At 35.9% G+C, this 23,766-nt stretch overlaps 1 protein-coding gene across 8 annotated transcripts in view; it reads right to left on the bottom strand.

Moving 5' to 3' along the window:
* The window catches only part of ICA1 (islet cell autoantigen 1), a 76,298-nt gene that overhangs the window by 40,486 nt on the left and 12,046 nt on the right, over nucleotides 1-23,766 (bottom strand). For all 8 annotated transcript variants that reach the window (XM_053955119.1, XM_053955109.1, XM_053955136.1 and 5 more), the window contains 4 exons: nucleotides 21,717-21,888; nucleotides 19,655-19,727; nucleotides 17,844-17,967; nucleotides 15,474-15,672 (listed from right to left, as the gene is read on the bottom strand). In XM_053955119.1, the coding sequence (XP_053811094.1) occupies nucleotides 15,474-15,672; nucleotides 17,844-17,967; nucleotides 19,655-19,727; nucleotides 21,717-21,888 (568 nt within the window). The remainder of the gene's footprint in view (nucleotides 1-15,473; nucleotides 15,673-17,843; nucleotides 17,968-19,654; nucleotides 19,728-21,716; nucleotides 21,889-23,766) is intronic.

Consider the following 23,766-nt stretch of genomic DNA (forward strand, 5'->3'; position numbering starts at 1 on the left):
TTAAGACAAAAAAAGAAAAAAGGCAGAAGCAACGCTATATTGCTGCATAACAGAACATAGACAAATTCATCTTAACATGGATTAGTATAACAGTAGCTGCATTTCTCTGTATTTACTGGGACCAGATCATATTTCTCTGCCAGAAAACTCAATATGAAACGTCAACTGTCCACAAACAGAATGACCATAAAGTCAGTATAAGTTGATTAAAAGGTTTTTTCATTTAATACTGACATTTTTGATTCTAGACAGAACCATCAAATCTTCATGACGTAAACATGTATTTTGCTCTCCTTATGCTACAATGAAGCCTAGAGAAAAAAAAATAGTAAAAAAGTCACATTATAACTAAAATGTTATTCCCCCAAACCCAGAAGCTTTCACTCAAACTTTGTCACTCAAACCTGCTACAATTAATTTCCTTTGTTTTCAGTATGTTAAAAACATTTTATTAGAAAAAATTTCATATCTGTGGATGCCAAAATTTTAAACTCCAAGAAGCACCAAAAAGTGTATAATATTTTCTCCAATTTTGTGATTTTTCAAATGTCCTATCAGGACATGGTCTATGGCAGATCTTGAGGAGAGCCATTATGACTCATCAAAATTGTCATCACTATTTTGGCTCAGTTTTTACCAGAATTTGTCCCTGTGCACACACCTATCCCCTTGGTCACTCATACCTAAGCCAGCTTTGGGAAGCTCCACAGGTCTTCTAGAAAAGCCTTGCTGGAGAGTTGCTGTGTATTTCATCAGAGAGATTAAAAGCAGTACAAATTAGCAGATGAACATCACAAAACACTACTCTTGCACTTACCCTCAGGCAGGCCTTCCACCCATGAAAGTATGTTTGGTGTGCCTAGCTCAGGCCTTGACATCTACCTTGTTACCTTGTGCCCATATTAGTGGATGGAGATCAAGCAAACACAAACAACTGACACTAGAATTCACTTCACATTACCCTGTTTCTCTACTGGACTATAAAGGGGACTTTCATTGATCAATTTAGGTGAAGACATCTACAGAGCACATGTCTGAAGTTATGTTTGATAAATTCTAAACTAAATGACACCCAGAAAATTATTTCCTTTATTGCTAATAATAACCATAAGTATTTGAATGCGTGCCTTATTTACCCTTTTAATTGAGCCAGTAAAAGCTTCCAAGCCATGATTCTTGATAAACTCCGGATGAAAAGACTGAGGAATCTCAGCAGCTTATGTATCATGGTCTAACCAATTTTCATCTTGTCTTTGTTAAATGAGACAGATTGACTTAGAAACACCTCATCTTAAGTAGCTTCCCCTAATCCCTGTATTACATTTTACACTTTTTTGATATTCTCCTCTCCAGGTTTTAAATACAGAGATGTGGACTGTGATCTCTGCTTGCTCAAACTGCACCAAGAGACACCACTGGCTTACAGCTAAGCTACATCTTTACGTAAGATCTTCACAAAAACTTCTCGCAAAAAGCTTTCAAGTGTAGTTGTAGACCTGCAATTAGCAGTTTGCTGCTGGGAGAAAATAATTAAATATACAAAAGAGATGAAATTGCGATTAAATGCACAAAAGAACTCTTTTAATCTAGCACTTCAAACATACATTTTGTTGTTTGTATCTCCAGTCACTGAAGATGAGGCCATTGTACTCAGGATACAAATATATCACAGATGAAGTACAACTACCACTCTCTGTTCTCTTCTTTGACATAGAGCCTCATGTTTTTATTTTCTCCTGCCTATGTAACTTTGCCCTAATTTTTAGCTCTGTTATTATCCTCTCATTACTTTGGGTCAGAGGCATGTGTTTTTCTTCCTGTTTGAAATTCATGTCTATGGTCTGGGTCAAGGAGAATGGCATGTTAAGGAGCAATGTGTTTAATGAGTTTTGGTGCAATTTCTACTTTAACAGCAATAGAAAAACCTACGGTAGGAAAATATGTTATTAGGTACACTGAATTAACTACTATTATTTTTAAATCCCGACAAAGGATTTTTTCTAAAAGATACAAATATCTACCAAAGGGCCAGACCATGGATATACAGCAGGATCTGTAATGTGTGGATTTTTTTTTTTCCGGAGTATATGAAATTTGGTCTTTGTGTCACATTTATGCCACATCTCCCTTTTCAGTTTTTCAGTATTTGGCCTGTAAAAATTTTACTGCCTTCAGCCTGTTGGCTCACACACCATGCAACTCCAGCCTGGCAGTAATGAGTAAACCATGGCCAGAAGTGCTTACTTCACAACCAGTGAAAGCAGATGTGAGCAATTCTCTGAACCCTGTGAGGATATAAGGTTATGGCTGGCTTGAATATTCTTCCTTTTTTCCCCCTTCAAAACACAAAGGTTGGTTGTACCATCTTCTGATATATTCAGTGATGGCTATCACAGAAATTGAATAGCTCTCCCTCTCTCATTTATGCAAACACATAGTCATTTATCTTACTCTTTTCTCTTTTTTTCCTACTGCCTCACTTCCTTCCCAGCCTTGTGTTTACTCCTGCTGCTTTATAATGTACCTTTTTCAACTCTCTTGTGTCTCTTTAAGGATGGGGGAAAATGAGAACCTCCTCACACTTTATGCATGTGATTCCATAAGTATTATACAGGGACATAACTTTTCACTCTGCATTTCAACTGAAAGCCAAGTTGGATCTGCAAACACAGATCAGTTCAGGCTTAGCAATTGGGAAAAAAAGGCAGGCAACAACAAAATATCTGACCAAATATGTAAATTAGTTTCTGTAAAAAGAATGATAGATGAGGGTTTGTGAGGTCAGAAAAAAATAAATAAATAGTGAGGAGTATGATGGAAGGCCATCATACCACAGATACAAAACTTGAAAAAGATGCCAACACAGCCAACACAGGAACCAGAGGACATTATACTGAACAAGCCATCTGAGCACAAAATGAAGTGCGGTGATCTTTACATAACATCTATGTCTGCAGAGCAGGTCTTTGATCACAGCCATGCATTGGGGATGGCCAGAATTTATCTTGGTTCAAAAGGCAACTGGACAATTCTACAGGAAAACAAACCCTGTGTCCTGTGATGTCTCCACTGGTCACAGCACTAAAAGAAAACACCACTGTGTATTTGCTCTGTGCAGTTCCCTAGTTGCTACCACTGGACACCAGTGAAGATGATGAACAGACAGCGGATTTTTGTCTGAAGAATAAAGTAACCCTGAGGCACATTCACAGGTTAAGAGGAGTTTGTGAGTTTGCTCTGCTGGATTCAGACCAGCAAAGCATCCTATTATGCCAGAATAACTCTTTGTTCTGTGGTCTAAGGTAGCACAGATACTTCAAATTAGCTTGTCCAACATAACACCTGTGTAACTGCAGATTTTCTACTACAAAAATTTTAAATCATGAGTTACATAATTTTGTAACTGTTAGAGGTGCCAGAGTGCATTCAAGCACTGCCTATGCCCACACATGCTTAAGTAACAGAAATCACATGGAAATGCTTCACAGATTATAACTGTATGACAGAACGTAAGCTTTACATTCACACAGATTCACCAGGAGTAGGGGTGGGGGCAATTTTGAGGTGCTCCAACATTTCTACAATTACAACTGCATTATGGAGAGAAAATCAGAACTTTCAAAAAATTTTGTACTCCCATGCAAAAAGTCTACATATACATTAAGACCTGAGGTTTGAATTTTGGAAATCAATTGTCAAAACCTACAGGATTTACCTGGACAGGCCTAGCTTATCTTTCAGCATCCACCACAAATCTCCTCTCTTCTTTCCAGAGGGTTGACTGCCAAGTGAAATGGTTACTCCTAGTATTTAGGTGGGGGCTAGAATACTAAAAAGTGCTATTGTCTACATGCAACCTGTGGGAAATACATATCTAACTAATTTTTTCCTCTGTTTTGTAGAGGGCAGTTTGCTAAAAGTAAATATTATTGAAACAGCCCTGCTTCTGGATTAGGCATTTAATCAGAAAAGGCCCATCAACTACATGTTCTCTAAATTTATATGAAAAAAGTTGCTCTGCTATTCAACCAACAAGATATTCTAATTTTAGATGTCTCGAGAGAATGTGTTTTTTCCATGCTTGTTTTAACCTTTTTTGATGCAAATTTGGCATATTTTCTTCTCTACTCTCACTATTATAGTAGTGCAAAGACATGGATCCAAACATCTCTTAGCAGCAGCAAAGTTTTGTTACACCTAAATTAAATTTCTCTGAAACATGAAAACTATTTGTGGCAAGCAATACAGTACTAAATAACAACATTCTGAACAGCTGCCCTAAAGCAAGAGACATATACTTCCTCCTCCATTATTAAAAAGTAATTTAGTCCCTTCATAGGGGAAAAAAACCCAAACACCGCAGGTTGAATGGTAGAGCCCAACAGCAACAGAAAACCTCTGAAGTATTTTCCTAAGGAATTACCAGGAATTAGGGTGATATTTTTCTCCTCCTTCCTGATTTTTGCCCCTCTAGCATGGCCAAGTAGAAGCAGACACAGTGTGTCATTTGGGGAGAGCAATGCCTCTACAGAATCCTTTCCACTTATCCAGCAGCTGGACACAGCCCTGATCAAAATTACATCCACAGTCCAGCAAGTTCATCCAGCCAAAAAACAAAGTCTTTAGCTTAAAGCCTCACAACAGCTTTCATAAACAGAACACACAGTGCAGACCCAGAATGTGAATCCAATCACTTAAAATAAAACAATTACAACAAAATACACAAAGAAATATTCACAGAAAATACATCAGCTTAAAAAAAAATTCTATCAAATACAGCATGCAACTGACTCTCAAACACATGATGTGGACCACTTCTGTAATTCCAACCAGTATTTACTGTAAAATGAAGGAAAGTCTGTTAAATTTAAGAGGATGAAAGCAACAACTGTCTTCAGTTTTTCAGAACCGCACTCAGAGTCATTATAGAAATTTTCACCACATCACAACATAAAAATTCAGGCAAAGCAAAAAACCATTCGTGAGTTACCCCATTTTAAAACATTCAAGAGCTTTCGAGCCCAAGAAATGAAGATATGCTACTTTTCTGCAGGTTAGCTAAGTTGGTTTAACAAAAATTTTGAATTAAACAGATGCTAAGTGTGTTTACACAAGACTTATTTCAAATTAGGAGTGGCTGACTTGAATTTAAGTTTGGGAAAATACATTTTTAAACTAAATAGATAAATGCTATGCTCAAAGTACAGTGAGTGCTTACACAGAGTTCTGCACCAGGTCAGCTTCATTTAGGCATAATCTTTTGGAAAAGCAGCATCTCTGCACAGCCATACATTTTCCTCAGAAAACAGGTCATACATACTCCTGACTTTGCCTTTTGAAAAGTCTTCCCTTACTCTTCAAATACACAGCCCCACACTCCTTACATGTTGCCAAGCAACTTCTCCATCTCCTGCCTGTGCAGAAATAGATCAACTCCAAATGAATGTGGTTCTATCCTCCATGCAGGATAGAACCTGGCCTCAGCAGTTTTGATCCAAAAGGCTGTAGCGTGTGTTCCCATGAAAGGTTCACGGGGAAATAAAGGGATACACAGCCAGTAGCAGCATCCCAGCTAACATTACTGCTGGCTGCATGAGGCCTCTCCTCCTATTTTATGCAGTATAAAGACAAACTACTTGTAGTCAGTATGTTTAACTTCAAACTGTATCAAAAGAAGGAGTTTTTAGCGAGTGAGATATGTGACAGCTGAGTGCAGGAGTGCACACAGCCTCTCCTCCCAACTCATTCACACAGGGTCATTACAGGCATAAACCGTGTATGAAATCAGCTCCACCTCTCAGAGCTTATACCTCCTGGCTACTCTTAGATAATCAGTGAGCAGAGACCACATCATGCTCCTGAAACTATTAATATGGATGGCTTCCTCACAGCCATTGTATTAATTTTTACAGCTTAGATCAATGTGCAAATTATTTTAAAAAGGGAACAAACATGAAATGACAATTTAAATGAAAGGAAGGCAATAAATATGTAACTTCTAGCCTTGTTAAAACATCTGCTTTTCTTCTACTTTAAGAAGCCTTCTAAATACGTGCTTCAGTTTTCTGTTGGTAACAAGTTTCAGTTCTGGTCCAACACAGAATGTGTGGTTTACCAGGCTGAAAGGAAAAAAAAGACCAAAAAACACTTGTTGACACTGACAGGGACCTTGAAGTAAGGACATACAAAGAAAATATTAATGATCAGCAGACTTAAATTGAATACAGAATGACATTAATCTAAACAACATTATTTCAGATTTTGGGGATAGACTTTTACATTATGAGCCCCAAATGCAGTTCCAGTAGGGAACATGCATCTGTCACTCTGCAGACATGAGTCATTACCACCACAGAGTACTCGTACACACCCTCCCAATTTACAAACAGGTGCATATTTTCATGCATGGACAAACACCCTCTTTAGGGAAGAATATGGTCCTGAAAACTAATGAACTCTCCTCTCCTCAAATGACTCTAAGGGAGCTGATAAAAAAGCCAACAGTTCTTTGTATAGATGAAAATAACTATGTATAGTCTGAAAACAAAGAGTCATGTTTTATTGGTATGAACCAAGTCTATGAGTTACTAAAAATTATTGCAAAGATTTGTAGCAAGAAGCAGGACAACCAAGATAAATGGCAAAAATGAAGAAATAATACAGTCTTTCAGGTTTGAAAGATCACATACAGCTCTAAAGCAGGCATAATCTGGACTGAGTGTTAAAAGTACTGAGAACTGCTGAGCTTGTCATAACTCACTTGTGTTAATCATATTAGACAACCTGAGAGCAAAGGATGGTTGCCACACATGGTACAGGGGGGAATGCTGGCAAGTGGAGAGCAATTAAACAGTCAGCCCCTGCAGGAAACTGAGACATGTAATAACTGCTTCTGAACACTGAAGACCAGAGGTGATGTAAAGAATATTGTAATATAGCATAAAGCTAACATATCTACTATGCCCATGACTGTATTATCTAGTAATTATACAGTTCAGTTTATCTCAGATAATGCAGATAATTTGGAGGTCTTCTTGACTCCTTTAGATACAGTGTTCTCATAGGGAAAAAATATAATTCATATTTTTAATTTCTTTGCATCCAAATTAAATTCTTCAAGGCCTGATCAAGACTGTAACTTGAATTTGTGTCTCCTCTGAGCAGGCAGATGGGAGGAGTGAATACGCTGGAATAGGTAAAGGGACTTGAAAAGCTCAAAGTCAAGTGCAGTAACAATATCCCCATTGAAAGCCCACTGTAAAACACTGACCTGGCCTGTATTATCTCCTTAGCCATTGCAAAGGGCAGTGGGATGAGGAGATGTACACAGCGCCAGGGAATGGCACTGACACACGTTGCAGATACGAGCTAGATGTGACACCAACATTTTAAGAAAGATACCTTCAACAAAATCAACAAGCTCCTTTAATATTCAGTCCCCAGATGCTCTCACTGTCCTGAGTGTAAAGTCATCCTGTTTACAGTGCTAACGCAGAAGTCATGTAAGTCAAGGTTTTATGTTTCATTTTCTATTTAACCTTTCAGCACAGAATATAAAATGGCACCCACAAATAATCACGATTAATTTGTAACACAAAGTCTGTTGTAAATAATCCCATGCATTATTACTGCTATTCATGGTTGGCATTTAATATATCAATAAGTATGGCTTGTTTCCATCAAAACAATTTAATTATATTTTGTCAAGACACAAACTCTGAAAGAATACAGATTTATAAAAAAGAAACAAATCTTTTTGTGGTGCTCTTCAGACTTCACAGTGTGCTATTACAGATGAAACAACATTTGAAATCTAAGCAGGGTTCAGACAGAACCCTGAGTCAGAGATGGTGGTATGTTTGCCATTTTTTTGGTTAGAACAGTACCTTTTTGTTTGTTGGCTTTTTAAAAATCCTATCTAATTTGGTTTCATTATGTGAAGGAGAAAAATCAAACATAGCATCTTTTTAATCATTCAGAGCCTATGCAACATACAACTGAACAGCTAAGGCCTTATGAAGCAAAAGCAGATGGACTACATTATGCATGTGCCCAAGCATTTTAGGAAAGTATAAGAAGAATTCCTAGGCAGTGGCGACTATAGGAAAACTTGGTTCTCTTGTGTAAACAATGTTTTCCCCAACAGCTGTATTCCCCTTCCTGTTTATTCTTCACTTCTGCAGAATTCTCTCAGTTCAGTCACATCTGTATTTCATTTATTTTTAAAAAATATTTCTTTAACTATCCTCCTAGCCTTTTCAGATTATTAAGGCTGAGGGAATTTTCCACATCTCATTTCTCTTTTCACAGCCTACTCTGGTCATATTTTTTACACTTCATTTAGGTTCTGAATTCACAAAATTATCCACATGGGTAGCAGGCTTTGCCCACATAGACCATCTTGCAGAGTTTGAGTTTTCATGTGAGCAATAGAAATTGTCTAGGCAATCATATTTTCTTTCCCATTTTCAGAATAATATTTCAGAAAACAGCGTTCAGATCCTATTTTTGCTTTTAAATCCGATATTAAATTTAATATTTACACATTCCTATAATTATTAGACATGAGAAAATTCCTGGAGCTTAATTTTTATCAAACCATGTTTGAGAGAGTATTTTTAATACTGGGACCAAAACCAATTATTACAGAAAAGTTAAGATTATTGACTTAAATCACTGAGGTTTTTTTAGAATATTTGTTGTACTCTGTTGAAACATTCTATATTCTATTATTCAGGGGATCAGAAATTTTTAGGATGTGTCTGCCTACCTTCTCTCAACATAAATATAAGCCTGGAAATGTACAAATAACCCAAATCTACCTATTTTGATTTCAGCAAGGTTACATGAAACAAAGTTGTTTAAAAATATATTGTATCTGTAGTCTAGCAGACTAATTAGCAGACTAATTTTATTTTACTTTAACACCACTTTTCAGAGTGTCACCTCAAAATCTTATTTCATAAAAATAACTGAACAGATGATGAATCATTTCTCAAGGGTAAATATTAGCCTCTGGAAGCAACCATATTCTACAAGCAATACCTCTAAAGATGATGTAATCTGTTCCAAGAAGTCTGTTTCTATATTTGAGTGGCATACTCTTATTATGCTTTTAAAAGGGCATCTCCATCACACATTGTTACTTTGCTTTTAACTCAGCAACAATCATCAGTGATATTTAATATACATGAAATGGCTCCAGAAAATAATTGATTTTGTATCATTATGTACTCTGAGTCCTACAAATGGTACTTGAAATGGTAATTTAAAGCTGTAAGACTATAAAATGCTTTTACTGTGAAGAACATTTCTCCTTAAGGTTACGTTTTCAAAACAGGTACATCTTTCCTAACTGCCTTAAAATGCTTGGGCATTTTGTATGTGAGGTATCTTGTAATGTTTTGGTTTCTCTGCTTAGTGTTACTAAATGTAATATTGGAGAAGCTGGAAGGAGCATTATAGCAGAAACTTCTCAAAGAAGACATGCTCAGCACTGGAACTCCATCTGCTTTTACAAGGAGATGCAACATTCACAAAGCAACAACTACAATTTTGATTGAAGAGCACTTTTTTATGTGCTTTGTCTTTCACTACCCTAATTTCTCAGTAAATCACTAAATTTAGCATTTCCAACACCATATACTTTCATATTTAAAAACCTGACTTCCAAACCCACACTCTCATTGCTATTCCCTACCAGAATGAAACCAGACCTACTTTTGATGGCACAGGCATGTCACAAGAAGAGATGTGTAGGTGTTGCTTATCGTCATATCGTAAGAGAGGGCTGTTATCTCTATCTCTGCTATCACATTGCTGCACTAAGATGTGGATCTCAGAGTGCAGTTTGACACCATCTTACTAATTTTAGAGGAGACACAGCTACCTTGCAGAGAATATTATTGCATCTCCTGGAAGTTCACCTATTCTTCTAGTAAGCAGCAGCAGCAATTCAAATCACCCAAAGAGAATAGGTATGGGTTTTGTGGTTTGTTTTTTTTTTTTTTTTTTTTTTTTTTTTTTTTTTTTTTTAAGGAGGATTTTGAATGGAGGCTGATAAAAATCCCACCTATTAATGTGATAGGCTTTACTATCCCAGATTCCTAGCAGGTATTAAGAAAGCCACCATTCTTTTTTCACATTGCAGTGCCACATATCTCATATCCAGCATACAGTCTACTGAAGCAACTCAGATCTTTCTGACACCTCCAGAGCACAAATACCGACATGTGCTGTCTCACATGCATAGGCCTATATTATTGTCACCTCAAGATAAAAGTGCTTTAAGTTTTTCAGATGAAGTAGGAATTTAATGGGAAAATATCACCTAAAATCAAACAGAGACAATTAGTGTTGAAAACTTTTTTTTAGAATTATTTTTGTTAATTTTTAAAACCCAAGGCTGGTAAAAAATGACTACCCTAGCTGGCTCTAAACATCCATCAATTATACTGCTACTTGTAACTATGACAACTTAGAGTCTTTTATTTACACCATTGTGACTGTCATGGCCAGAGATATTTTTCTTTAAGATGCTGGTGTACTTTGCTGTTGGAAAACCAAAAGACCTTCCAGCTTAATATCATCTGCAGATGCAAACAGTATTAGCATATTTTCTCTTGGCTGGCTTTTAATAATTGAACTAGAACATGACCAACAAACAGCACCACAAAACTTCTAAGAGGGTCACCCTCAAATGAATTGTTTTATTAGATGTAGAAAAACACTTGGAAAATATATTACAGATGTACAGATTTTGTCCTGTCAGGAAGAGAGTTTAGTTGATCTTTAAGTTGTTCTCCGTCTTTAAATTCTATGATCCTCTGAAACTTTGTTTAGTGTTCCTTGGTCAATATTCTCAACTCTCAGCTCCTGAGAGCTCTTATTTTTCTAGCAAAGCTAAATTCCTTTTCCAGTAATCACTCATAAGAAACTGAAACAATGCAGATTTGCAATTTGTTTTCCAGTAAAAGAACAATTTGACTAAAAATGCAAAAAAATAAAAAACACCAACATGTGATGTTATTTATAAACCTATGCTTTTATTTGCTCTTCAGTTTGCTAGCTTCTACATGCCTACAGATTTCCTTTTCACATTATTTTTACCAGAAACTTAGTTCCCAAGGATGGCAACTGCCAAGTTTTTTTCTTATTTCAAAGATCAGCTTCATATTTGGTTTTTCTCCTTTCCTAGGCTTTTTGCATTTTCTGAACTCCTGAGCCTTACTGACAAGGTGCAGCAGATGTATCTGAGCCATACTTGCTGACACCTTTACAATGAATACATATAGGCAGTATTTCCCTTATGACCTATAAATAAATCTATTGATTAAAATCTTCATTATTTCCCATCTATTCACAGAAGTTTTAACTTTCAAGAAATAAAAGATATTCAAGGAAAGCTTGCACAGGTCAGCCACTCCCTATACTGGTACATTTATAACAGCAACAGTTTAAGTTATTGTTATGTCATTTTGAGTTCTTGTTGAACTTTCCTTCCTGCTCTCCTTTTTCCTTCCTTTTCTCCTCTTTCCTTTAAAGATAGATTTATCTTTAAAATTACATTTAAGGCCATTAATTTTTTTTCAAGTATCTGAAGGACTATAACTAGAAAGAGCTGGAGATAAAATGTATCCAAACAATTCAGCTTCTAGCTTGCAAGTTCTCAAGATCTGCATGCAAACCAAGAGCTGGGGCCCTACGGTGCAGTGCAGCCTGTCTCAGGGAGCCCAGCATAGCCACTGGTATTTACAAAGATATTCCAGATTTGGTTCAATCCTCAGAATGAAGGGGAAGCAGAGAAGTATGAGAACAATGGAAGTGAAAAAACAAATATAGAAAGGATTAGTCTGCTTTATCAATGTAGCACAATAAACAACCTATCATGCCACAGATGTAATTTTCTCATAGTTAGCTTTAAGGTCAGCATGACAATTTTTTTCAGCTCTCACTTTTTACTTGTTAGAGATGGCACTGAAATGCACAGGTTTGATGAGAAAGTCTGCATTGAATTGTACATGCATCTGAGACAGCACAGCCCAGTAAAATTGAATAGCACACTGTCCTGTGTCCTATAGGCTGCATGCAGAAGGCTGTTGCCTGGTCTTATAGTTTACCCCTACACACTGTCGCATTCCTGCTCAGAAAATGCATGGAAAAGCTTAACTTTTTCAGAGCTGGAAGGAGAATACCAACACTTGGGCCATTTGGTCTATAATTTTACAACATTTCAACACAATTCATATTATAGTGTACAGTCTCCAGACAGATAAAAGAGACCAGATTTAAGAACTTTAAAAACCTGATCAGTGTGGAGAATTTGGTAAAAGGGTATTAGCTCATTAAAATTCTTCTATATATCACAGCATTGTTTAGATGCTCTCAAGGAACACTTCAAACTCTGAACTTGGGATGGAAGTCTATAACCAGAACAGCACTGGACTGTTCATAAAAACTGCTAACAGAAAAAAAAAAAAAAAAAGAAGTTACATAGTATTTATAGAACTCTGCAGGGAAAAGTAAATACCTGTTTTCCTAGTTTGACTCAAGTAGCTACAATTACATAGCTATCCTCAAACAACAATGTAAAAAGGCTGCTCTGCAGTGTTCTGAGACACTCTGAAAGGGGTAGTGTTGCTGGGTCTTGCATACTTAGACTGACGCCTTAAGAACAGCATTAGAAAATTCTTTCAAGTACCTCATTGTTTTGAAAGAGAGCTACAAAAATGTCAGTGTTTTAACTCAGATTTTATCAGCTCTGAAAATACTGACTCAGCTATTGATCTTTTAGCCTCAGCTATTCTGAGGGAAGGTATGAAAACCCCATCTGGATTGATTTAGCTTTGGTCTCCAAAAACAAGTACCATATCTGTATACATAATGATACATTAAGGTTTACATTATAAAAGGCTACATACTTGAAAAACAGTCCTTTAACTAAATAATAAAAGCATAGCTGAGGCACTATGTGCATTAAAGATCATTAAACTAGCACTGTTTACTGGAAATTAAAAAAACCCCAAACATTTACTGAAGTAAAACTTTGGATTTTTACAATCAGAAGTCTGAAAAAAATTTTCTTTCAAGTGCTCTGACAGGATCAGCTTCACTAACTACTTGCTGGTGTATCACTCAATATACAGCTCCAGCTCAAAATGCTTCTCTCTAGCAATGGTATATTTAAGAACCAAAAACCTTACATGAGTAATTATAACATCTTTCTCAACACAAAACTAGCATGACTTCTTAAATTGTTACAGATCCAAAATAAAATCCTCAGCATTACACTGCCACACTATGGTACAATTAAGATCTGCAAGCAAAACCAGAAAAAAAAAAGACAATAAAAACTCTTTAATTATTTAGAACTACAGTATCCACCATTAATTTTGTAAAGCACTAAAAAGAAACTTAGATCTTGCTCAGCACCAGCTACCTAGGAACATTTTGCCTGTGGATTTTATTTCAGTATTTTTTCCCCAATTAAAAACCAAAAAGTTTACTTCCTGCAAGTATTAAATCTCCAAAGACTAGTTTGATATGCCTGTTGCACAGATGGGATATGTGGGAAAGTGGATACCAGGGGCATTTCTTTACTTTGTTGGCTACAAAATGTAGAGCTTGTTGTTCCCTGCATTACAATGTGAACTGAATGGTTTTGAGTTGACAGCCAGCTGGACAAAAGAAATGTTCAGAAGACTTTCAAGTTTGGTTTTTTTTAATGATTTGAGGTCATGCTACAGGATTTTAGAATCTATTTTTTTTTTTTTTAATGTCAGAATATAATTTATTTCAGATCGAGAAATATTTAAAAATACTTAGTATTTCCACATTTTTGCTACTAAATTTTATAAGAACTTAAAAAAAAAAAAGCTTTTTTTTTTTTTTTGCTGACCTTGAAGCACAGCAACTCAAGATGTCCAAAATTTCACATCTAGGTTTTTCTAGGCTTTTATCTATAGCAGCTCACTGCACAAACCATATGTTATTTTAATTACTTTGCCATTTATATAATTTATGCTTTCCACAGCACTTGTTTTGCAAGAAAGCTATAAATCAATTTTCTACGATTATTACCAGTATTGCTTTATTCATTCTAACATTCCATTTTTAAGTGTTTTCCTAATAAATCAAACAACGTACATAAGCAATCAGCTGAGGCCAAGACCATACCAATTATTTTACCTGCAAGAACTTGCCATTACAAACATTTCCCATAGGGCATAATAAAATATATGTCTGGTGCCACAAGACTTACAGGAATACCCTGTACTGTACCAGTACCCAGTAGAGGAGTACCCTGTACTGAAGCATTAAATAAAGATTAGATGGCTAACTGGGGTACTGCTTGTTCCATCCCTTTCTTAATTGCTATTGTCACCCTTTGGTTTACAAAAAATGGCATAATTAGATGCATGCCAGTCCCTTCCTGTTAGGATGGTTTATTCAAGCTTCTAAAATCCACAATTATGTATCTTATCTTCAAACACTTTCAGTTACAGACAGCTTAAGCCATCAATTAACATTTTTTTTAACATCTTTTATACATTACCTATCTCTAAGCCACATACATATATACATGTCCACTTTAATACAATTTCTGTTATTAGACCTCTGCTTTTAATTATGACACAATTTCTGTAAATTTTTTTACTGCCTTTACTCAAAGCATGAGCCACTTGGTTATACCTAAGATCCTCAGTCTTCCTGATAGTCAGCATCTATAAACAGTCAGCTGTGAACATTACAGACTTTTAACAAACTTGGCTCTAGGGTCCCACTAGAAAATGTGAAGGTCTCATGTGCATTCCTGAACTGTAACAGGATCAGCCTAAATAAATTCTATACTTCCACCTGGTAGCAAAATTGCAGCCTACCACCTAGGACTTGTGATTTTGCAAGTCTTTTGCAAGGGGAGGAGTTTAGCGAAATTGAGTGATACTGAATGAAAACTATTTATGGAGAATGCCTCCTTAGCAGTTTTAGTGTTTAGCAGTTGCCAAAGAATCACGCTGAACTGCATCAGGAACCTAAAAATAAATTCTAGATTTGCAACTCCTCCCTAAAATCCAACAATAGTGAATTTTGAAAATGTTGGTCTTTAACTGCCCTCAAAATTTAGCAGCAGGTAGTAGAGCACTTCTGTTATTGTTTAAGTTGCAAAAATCAACATTCCCTTCCCCATCTGACAGCAGACATATCTTCCTCTATTAGTCATTCGGGCATCACTGCTAAGTATTCAAAATTATATAACCTTCTTCAAAAGGATATATTATTTAAATTATAAAGATGTATGCTGAAGTTGAATATACTACTAAAAATATGCCTTTCCTTACAGCCCACAAAGAAGAGGTTAGGATAAATGGCATCCTTATTGCTTCTCAATTATGCCCTCCTTGGAAGAATCGAAACCATGCTTCATTGTCATTCATTAGGCAATCCCTTCTAGGAAACTAGAGGAAACTTCATACCTTCCTGAACTTTTCCATCTGCTTATAAAGATCTGGATCCAGCTCCTGAGACACATCTTTCATCCAGAGTAGAGCTCCTCTGTATTCAGTCCGATACTGCTCCATTCTGTTCACTGTCAGCCAGGTGTCTGAGATGGCCCTGTATCTGAAAGTCTCCACTTCTTGATACAATCTACTGAGAGGAGCACGGAGTGCTAATCTGGGGGAAGGCATGCAGGAAAGAGAGGAACGAGAGGAACATGTTAAACATGTTGTTGCACAAAGGGTTAATACAACTTCTGACAGTTTACTAGCACTCAAAAAAACCATACACAGTTCACTTAAGTGCCAGTGTATGTTCAGATGATTCTACCACATGGTTGGAGGTGCACATGAAACAGAATTATATTGAATGAATACTGTGTTTGCAACCCTTCTGTTCAAATAGCAACTTTTCAATTACATGTGTGAGTGGAAAATAAACCTCTTCTACTGTGCCTATGTATTTTAATTTGACCACTTGTATCTTATTACCATTCCTCTTCACAAGTTTCATTTAGCAACTATAAAAATATACCCAAGGTAATTTATTACTGGAAAGGTATCACAGATGTATCAGGAATGTCATGCTAAACATCATAAAAAGCACTCCATTAGCATTAGCCTTTCAGTCTTCAAATGTAAATAAATAAGTCATCTGTCAAGTAGATAATTATCTGAGTTTTTCTTTGTGGGTTTTTGGGTTATTTTAATAATTGGAACAATTTCTTGGAAGGACATTACCTTTTGGAAGATTTAGACATTTATCTAAATATTTTTTTCTGACAACCACACTTTGGAAAGGCAGCAGGGGACACTGTTGTCCTCCCTATGCCATTACTTCAGATCTTAATGGGATCTCAACACTAGATTGTCCCTCTTGCTTTGCTTCCTCCTGCTGCTTCTGCTTTCCTCTTGGTTTCCAGCAGCACCTCACTGGAATGGGTTCAAACAGCTCCACACCAGCAGAGAGATGGTTTAATGTGCCAGGAAGTCCCTTGGCATAAGAGAATTTCTAATTTTCGCTCCAGTACCCCAAGAATTGTCATCTTGATCTCCAGCTACTGAACTAGCTATGAGCATGAAACATAAATAAAAGCAGTCCCAACTTCAACAAGAATTTGAGGATAGCTCAAAAGAAGAAAGACAAATGGTTTTATTTTTATGTGAATTTATTTTAAAAGATACCTTAAAAATGTACTGGGCAAGAGCTATAATAATATGTGAATTTAATGTGACTTAGTTTTTTCCACTATGTTTTTTCCATATTCTTACCCAGATATCTAACAGAAAGTCTAGTTTAATGTAGATATGCATTGGGATTTCTATTAACAGTTAAGTGTCATAAAGAAGCAAGTCATCAGCACTTTTGCTCAAAGGTGCCTTACATGTGCCTTAAAGATCCCAGTCATGACTGTTACTGGAGATGCAAATGACCAAACTCTAGCCCAAGATAAACCTATGAATTCTCAGTGCTCTGTATGCTATGCTTTATTTTGAGCCAAACAACTGCATTGTTAAGATAAAGCCAGAAAGTATCACTGTAGTTAAAAGCTCTCCAAAATCCTATAAAACATAATGGAATAGAATTTTCCTTTGTGAGTGACGATGAATTTTATACTTTCATAGTCCTAATGCTGTGAAAAAGAGCATCACAATACTTACAATGACATCAGGTAATGTTACTTTTAAACTTCTAGAGCAAACACTGGGTCAGTGAGACATTAAGGACTCTGGGTAACAGCAGGTGTTAGTGTGCTTGTGTGTCCATCTGGATTCCTTACCTTTTACTTGCCCCTACACAAGCTACATGAGCTCTGTAGGGATCTAGGATCTTTAAGAGGAGCTTTACACTGAAGTTCAAGCAGAAGATGGGATTTAGACTCCCCCTTTCTCCTTGTTTAGTCAAGGTATAAGACTTGATGGCCCAGAAAAAAGTATTCCTTTACTCATTCCCTCCCTTGCAGGAAGCAGACACCTCCACAGTGAGCTTGCTGCAACACTTCTCTGCAGAGTGAGAACTGCCACCAAACACGAGAGAGATCTGACATGAGCTCCTTTACAACCCTACCGCTGGAGAGGCCACGGAGATCTCCAGAACAGCCTTAGAACTACTGAGCTGAACAGGCACAGGCAGGGGACAGACATAGCAGGTCTATGGAGAAAAAGCATCAGGCAGAAGAATTCAAGAAGTCTCTAATATTGCCAATACTACAGCAGATTTTATCAATAATTTTCCTATCAATTGGTTCCTCAAACATTTCAAACGGCCAAATGAATTATGACATTGGTGAACCAACTATCATTATCACAACTACTATGCAAACCAGACAGCAATGTTGACCCATATACCTTTGCTGAGAAGAAAAGCAGAGGGCCTTTCCTGTAGCTTGCATCATTTTTCCTGCTCTTGTTTTATCCTGAGAACCCTGTGATCGAAGAAATTTCCCCAATTCATTTTCTTCCTGAGACAGAACTAATAAAAAATAAATGAGTTGTCAAATATGTTATTTAATTGGTTCCTAGCAGCTTTAAAACTGCCCTAACAAACAGTTTAAGTCACTTTAGGTCGAAGCAGCAAAGCAAAAATAAATAATTTCACAGAATTCCTGCATTTAGTAAACAGAAGACCTGATTAATTTGAGACATTTGCTGATATACTTAACAAAAATCACAAAATTCCATCAGCACCAAAAGACAACAGGAAAAATATGCTACTTCTTTCTTAAAAAGAAAAAGTTAGGTTGATTGCAGTTAACTTTCAGTGTTGGGTTTTTTGGGTTCTGTCTGGTTTGGCAGGTTGGTTTTTAGTTCTTTTCTAACACTTGGATTGCCTCAGCTGACAGCATACTTTTATTGAAGCTAATTTCAAGTTGAACTAACCAAAACTCATTCACTTGCTTTTCTCTTGCTTGCCGTTTTTCATGCTTGACTACATAAAATTTCACGTGACAATTCAAGTACTTAATTTTAAAGAACACTTACTTTCAAATTACTTGGCAAGATTACTTGACGACTTGAACATTCTGTAATTCAAACACTGTATTTCAACTACCTGAAACACATCTAACTCAAAGTAACTGATCATTTTTTAAACAGGAAGATGAAGTGGTTTTACACCGAATTGCCGACTGCTTCTAAACTGGGACCATGACCTCAGAGAACCTTACAAAAACATTTCATGATGCCCTCATCTCCTTGTCTTTTAAAGTGGCTATCTCCTATAGTACCAATGTCAACCGACTATCAAGAGGGAGAATGGCCTAAAACAACGAAAGAAGATCTCCTGAAGTCCTCTTGCCATTTTTCAAAATGGCAACAGTCAACTCCAATGCAGACTCAGCATTCTTTGGTAGAAGATGCACATCTCCATCTGACGCAAATCTTTCCATCAGATTTCACCTGCCAATTCTTTAACTTGATACACTACTATGCTGTATTTCAATTTTACCTCCTGATTCTGAAACATCATCTCTGACTTTCTTTGGATAAAGAAAAATGAAAAGCTCGAGAAAATGTGTAACATTCAACAAAAAGACAGTAAATTGGAAGATGATTTCACAGCTGGAGTCTCTCCTTCAGGCCAGAAATCAAACAATATGGACTGCAGAGAACGTTTAGAGGACATTTAATACAACTTGCTGTTTGAAACATCCCAAATTAGGTCCCCCCTCTCTCACTAATGACTGTCACTAATTACTGTATGGTTTTTACAATCAATTCAGTATTATCAAATTCATCACAGTAGCATAGATTACTTAATTATAAAACTAGCAATAAGCCAAAAATTTTTCATCTGCAATCCTGATTTAAAAAAAAAAAAGCAAAACAAAACACTAAAACTGTTTAGAAAGGAGTTATGATTTCTAGACAAGATATTTTTGAATTTAAACAAGTCAACCAAGTCATGGGGAAAAAAAAATTAAAGGAAGCTTTTTCCAGTCATTATTGCTATCACTGCATTATATCAATACATAAAACTTCAGAACTGGGAAATCTTCAAACAAATAACCAAATCTGCATTCAGCTGTCTGCAAGGAACATTACTTTTGAATAGGATGAAACTAGTAGTTCCCCACTTTCATTTTTACCTTTTCACTTTTCAATGATTCCATAAAGCAGACCTTCTTATCATTTTAACTACTGTGTTTGATCATACTTACAACAAATCCTTTTTTGATACAGTTCAATTGCTTTCAGCAACTCCATACATGTTCTCTGAATAGAATGGAACAGCTGATATTGAAACAAAAGACACAAAAATTTGTCAAATGTATGCAAGAAACACTGAGGAATAAAATACAAGACCTTAATTTTTTGTAGAAATTATTAGGGACCATTCTTTTTTTCTTGAACCATGAGCAATATTTTGGGTATTTCCCTTCTCAATTGTGCTCTTCTTTTAATTAAGATTTTAACTGAAACTAAAGATTGACCAATCATAACTTTACAGAAGGAAAATAAAGAAAAAATAACTTTGGAAACAGATCTACAACAAACAGTTGGTAGTTAACCAAACAACTTGTGTTGGCTGTTTTTTTTTTTGGCTTTTTTTTTTTTTTTTAGGTGGTATCTTTGTATAGATATGAAGATGTACATGATCTGTTTCTAAAAACCTCACGGCAAACAGAGTTACCAAAATATCTATCAATCAATCAATCATTCTCACATGTGGGGATGTGCATACTGAATTTTTCATAGACACTGTGAAGTCTAGTGGAACCAACTTGCATAGGTATGGTCAACACAGGAAGTTGTTGATTTAAACTGAAACTTTTATTGGCATAAACAAATTTCTAAAGCAGCAGCTTCCAAAAGCAGAGGTAAGAAAAAGTCAGTCATGACTGTATTAGGAGACTGTTTCTAGGAAACAGAAAAATTACTACTCCGTCTGTCCATCTTAAACCTCCAGCCTACAACTTAAATCTAAACTCTACCATATCAAGCATTACACAGCTAGAAGTAAAATAGACCACTGGCACGCAGTTAGTGCCTTCTTTCAAGGCTGCTTGACTACAAATTTACACAGGTCTTGTCTTTTAAAATGGGAGTATGACTTGAAGGTGAGAATTTGTCCAAAACATGCTTATTTCACTTGTGTGAACACAAGTTTCCCTATTTCCAATCCCACTTGAGCTAACAAAGCATCCTTCCTGATGTGTCTGCAGCACAGTAGACATGGTAAACTCAGGTATGTATTTATAAAATATTGTTCCATACTTCCAGCTTGTTTTACATCATTACTCTTGATTTATAACCCATGGTGCAGACTCAGTAAGTAGAATCACCGGGGGATAAGTTATTGCTATTCTTGTGTCTGTTGTACTACAGCCACCTGTATTTCACCTAAAACCTAAATAAACTGAGAATCCTGTCAATTTTTTTTAAAGAAACTGCAAGAAAGCCAATAAAGCAAAACATTTACCCTCACATAAGAAAATAACACAAAACTTACATGGACATTAACTGGGTTATTACACTTCCTAGTACACCCTCAATTTTTTGCTTTGTCTCAAAGACATTCTAGGTCTTCATTTTGTAGAACTTTAACCTTTTTTTTTGCCTCAGTGGGGTTGAGGATACTGACAGTAGGACTGTATTTGTCACACAGCAGGATTCCTTCTCTTGGCTTTATTTTACAGAATTTCAGAAGCTCCTTTTTTCGACATGTCAGAACCCACTAATCTGCTCAAAACCTTCAGAGTAGAATGCACTGTGCACCTTGCTCCCAGGCATATTGCATGTTTTTCTGGTATATATGGTATTTTATACTTGTATTAAAAAATGTCATTTGTATGCTCAATAAAATACTATTAGGAAAAAACCAAAACAAATCACCTTAAACTGACATAGGCAAAGGATAAGGATGATCTCCTGACTCCTATGCTAACAAAGGAGAAAATCTGTCCCTAAAACATGAAAACAAATCTGAGATATGTTAAGTTCCAAATAAAGTTAGAGGGACATAGGGTTTCGTGTTAAAAAAATTTCCCTATATTCCCTGAATTTACCTATGTAAATCTTCTGATTTATCAGAATCTTCCAGATTCTGACAAAATTTCCAGATACTTTTGTCAGAATCTGGAAGAGATATTATGTGAAAATTATAAAAATGTATCTATGTTATTATATCCTATATATACACATGTATTAAAGGCTTGGTAGAAATTAAAATCCTTTAAAAACTAACAAACAGAGAACAGACATTATGCAAACATTACAAACCTCTAGTTTTGCATCCAGATCTGCATCTGAAGCCACAACATGTTCATCTTCCTTTTTTCCTGTAACTTTTATAAGGGTTTGTTTTGTTTTCCAGTATTTCTGTTGCATTTTATTGACCACAGATTTTTCTTGGCTTTGAGCATATTGATCATAAAATTCTCTTGGATAGTTGCTAGAATATTAACAAACAAAATTTAAAACTTCAATTGGAGGCTTTAAAGTTAAGTTGAACACACTCAATTAATACATTTCCATTAAAAATATTGCATTTGCATGCCAACACATATATTCTAACATGCAGTTCCTCATTATGCATTAAGAACAAAGCAATTAAATTACTGTATTTCCCATCCTACTCTGAAAAATAATACACTGATTTCAACTTGAATATCTTAACCATGCAGTACTGCCTAATAAACAGCTTCAAAGAATTCTTCCCGATGCATTAGGAAATTATTTATAGCCCATGGAATTAACTTTTTATTTTGCATAATTAATAGGAGAGTTTCAAGTGAACTAGCAGAGTTGCTTAAGCAGGTAGCAATTTTCATGCCATTTCAGCACTGTTGGGATTTGACACAGCTCATTTTGTGAATGGGATTAGACTACTTCTTGCCTTCCTTTTTTGTAATTGAATAAAAAAAAAGAATTAGAAGAACACTCATCTCTTTTGAGCTTGTTATGTGAAAGACTGAGATCTCACATCTCCCTTTATACAAGTGACTATGTGACAACTGTGGGTGTATAACAGGTAACCTTGTCTTTCAAGGATTAGTTTTCACTGACAAATAATTCTGCATTCCTGTAGCAGACCGAATAAAAACTGCAATATATAAATTCCATATTCCACAACATTTAAGCCATACCCACACAGCTTAATAGAAAATACAGTCTTACCATGAAAATCTTGGTGTCTTTCAGGAAGTGTTATTCCATTATTAATTTGTTATTCCATTATTAATATACAGAAAAAGCTGTGGTACTCTTTCAGCTTTTTAGAAGTACATGGTTGCTAAACACTGCTATATTGGATACTTATCAAAACTTAAATAGGTTGAGTTTATTTTGAGAAGATACCTTACACCTGGAGTGACAAACTGGGGTTCATTAATGAGATATTGACCTCTAGTTCTGTTCACAACAGACAGATTGCTCAGAGATGCTACCCCAAAAGGTGTTCAGACCCAACATAGACATGAAGTCACGTACTGAGATATGTGTCCCTGTCCATGGCAGGGTGGTTAAAACCAGATCATCTGTAAGGTCCCTTCCAACCCAGGTCATTCAATCATCCTATGACCCTCTGATTATATATATCTATATATTTGCTGTGAAGCAATACAGCCATTCTGAAAAAACAAGCCATTGGTACATATTCCCCAAAAGGGTACGATATCTACCCTACACAGTCACTAGTGACACAGTTTAAAATGAAAAGGAAATTTTTTTCACAGGGTTATATTACTTGCTTTAGTTACTTTTAATCAGTGACTTAGGTGACAGTGTCTTAATTACCAAAGAGATGGTAAGGAATTAAACTGGAAGTGAGCAGAGACATAATTTAAAAAAGCACTTGTATAGAACACTTCATGGCTTCTTCACAAAACTTGAAAAGCAAAGATATTTACCCATTTAATTCTACACAAATATTTGTTCCAAGAATTTAACTTATTAATCAAAATAAAGGTCTTTTGGTGCGACAGAAAAAAAAAATGTACAAAACATACCATGTTCTATTTGGAATTCTGTACAAACAAGCCACTACACACACTGACAACAAACAGCCTATCAAGTTGGGTGAAGATTAAATTGACCTGATACATGCTGCACCTTTAAAATACAAAATTTACAGCCCTTAATGAATAAAAAAATCCTCCTGTATTATGAGAAAACATAATATGAGAGTTTAATAAAAATAGCATTACTTTGGTCATAATTAAAAATACCCATCAAACTTCTCACAAGGTATTATAGAGGCCTTAGCTACTTGGCTAATTGTGTGCTTTGACTTCTGCTACAGCAGTGAAAATAACCAAGATCTCATTTCAGT

This window comes from Vidua chalybeata, chromosome 1 (assembly GCF_026979565.1).
Source record: "Vidua chalybeata isolate OUT-0048 chromosome 1, bVidCha1 merged haplotype, whole genome shotgun sequence".
Lineage (NCBI taxonomy): Eukaryota > Metazoa > Chordata > Aves > Passeriformes > Viduidae > Vidua > Vidua chalybeata.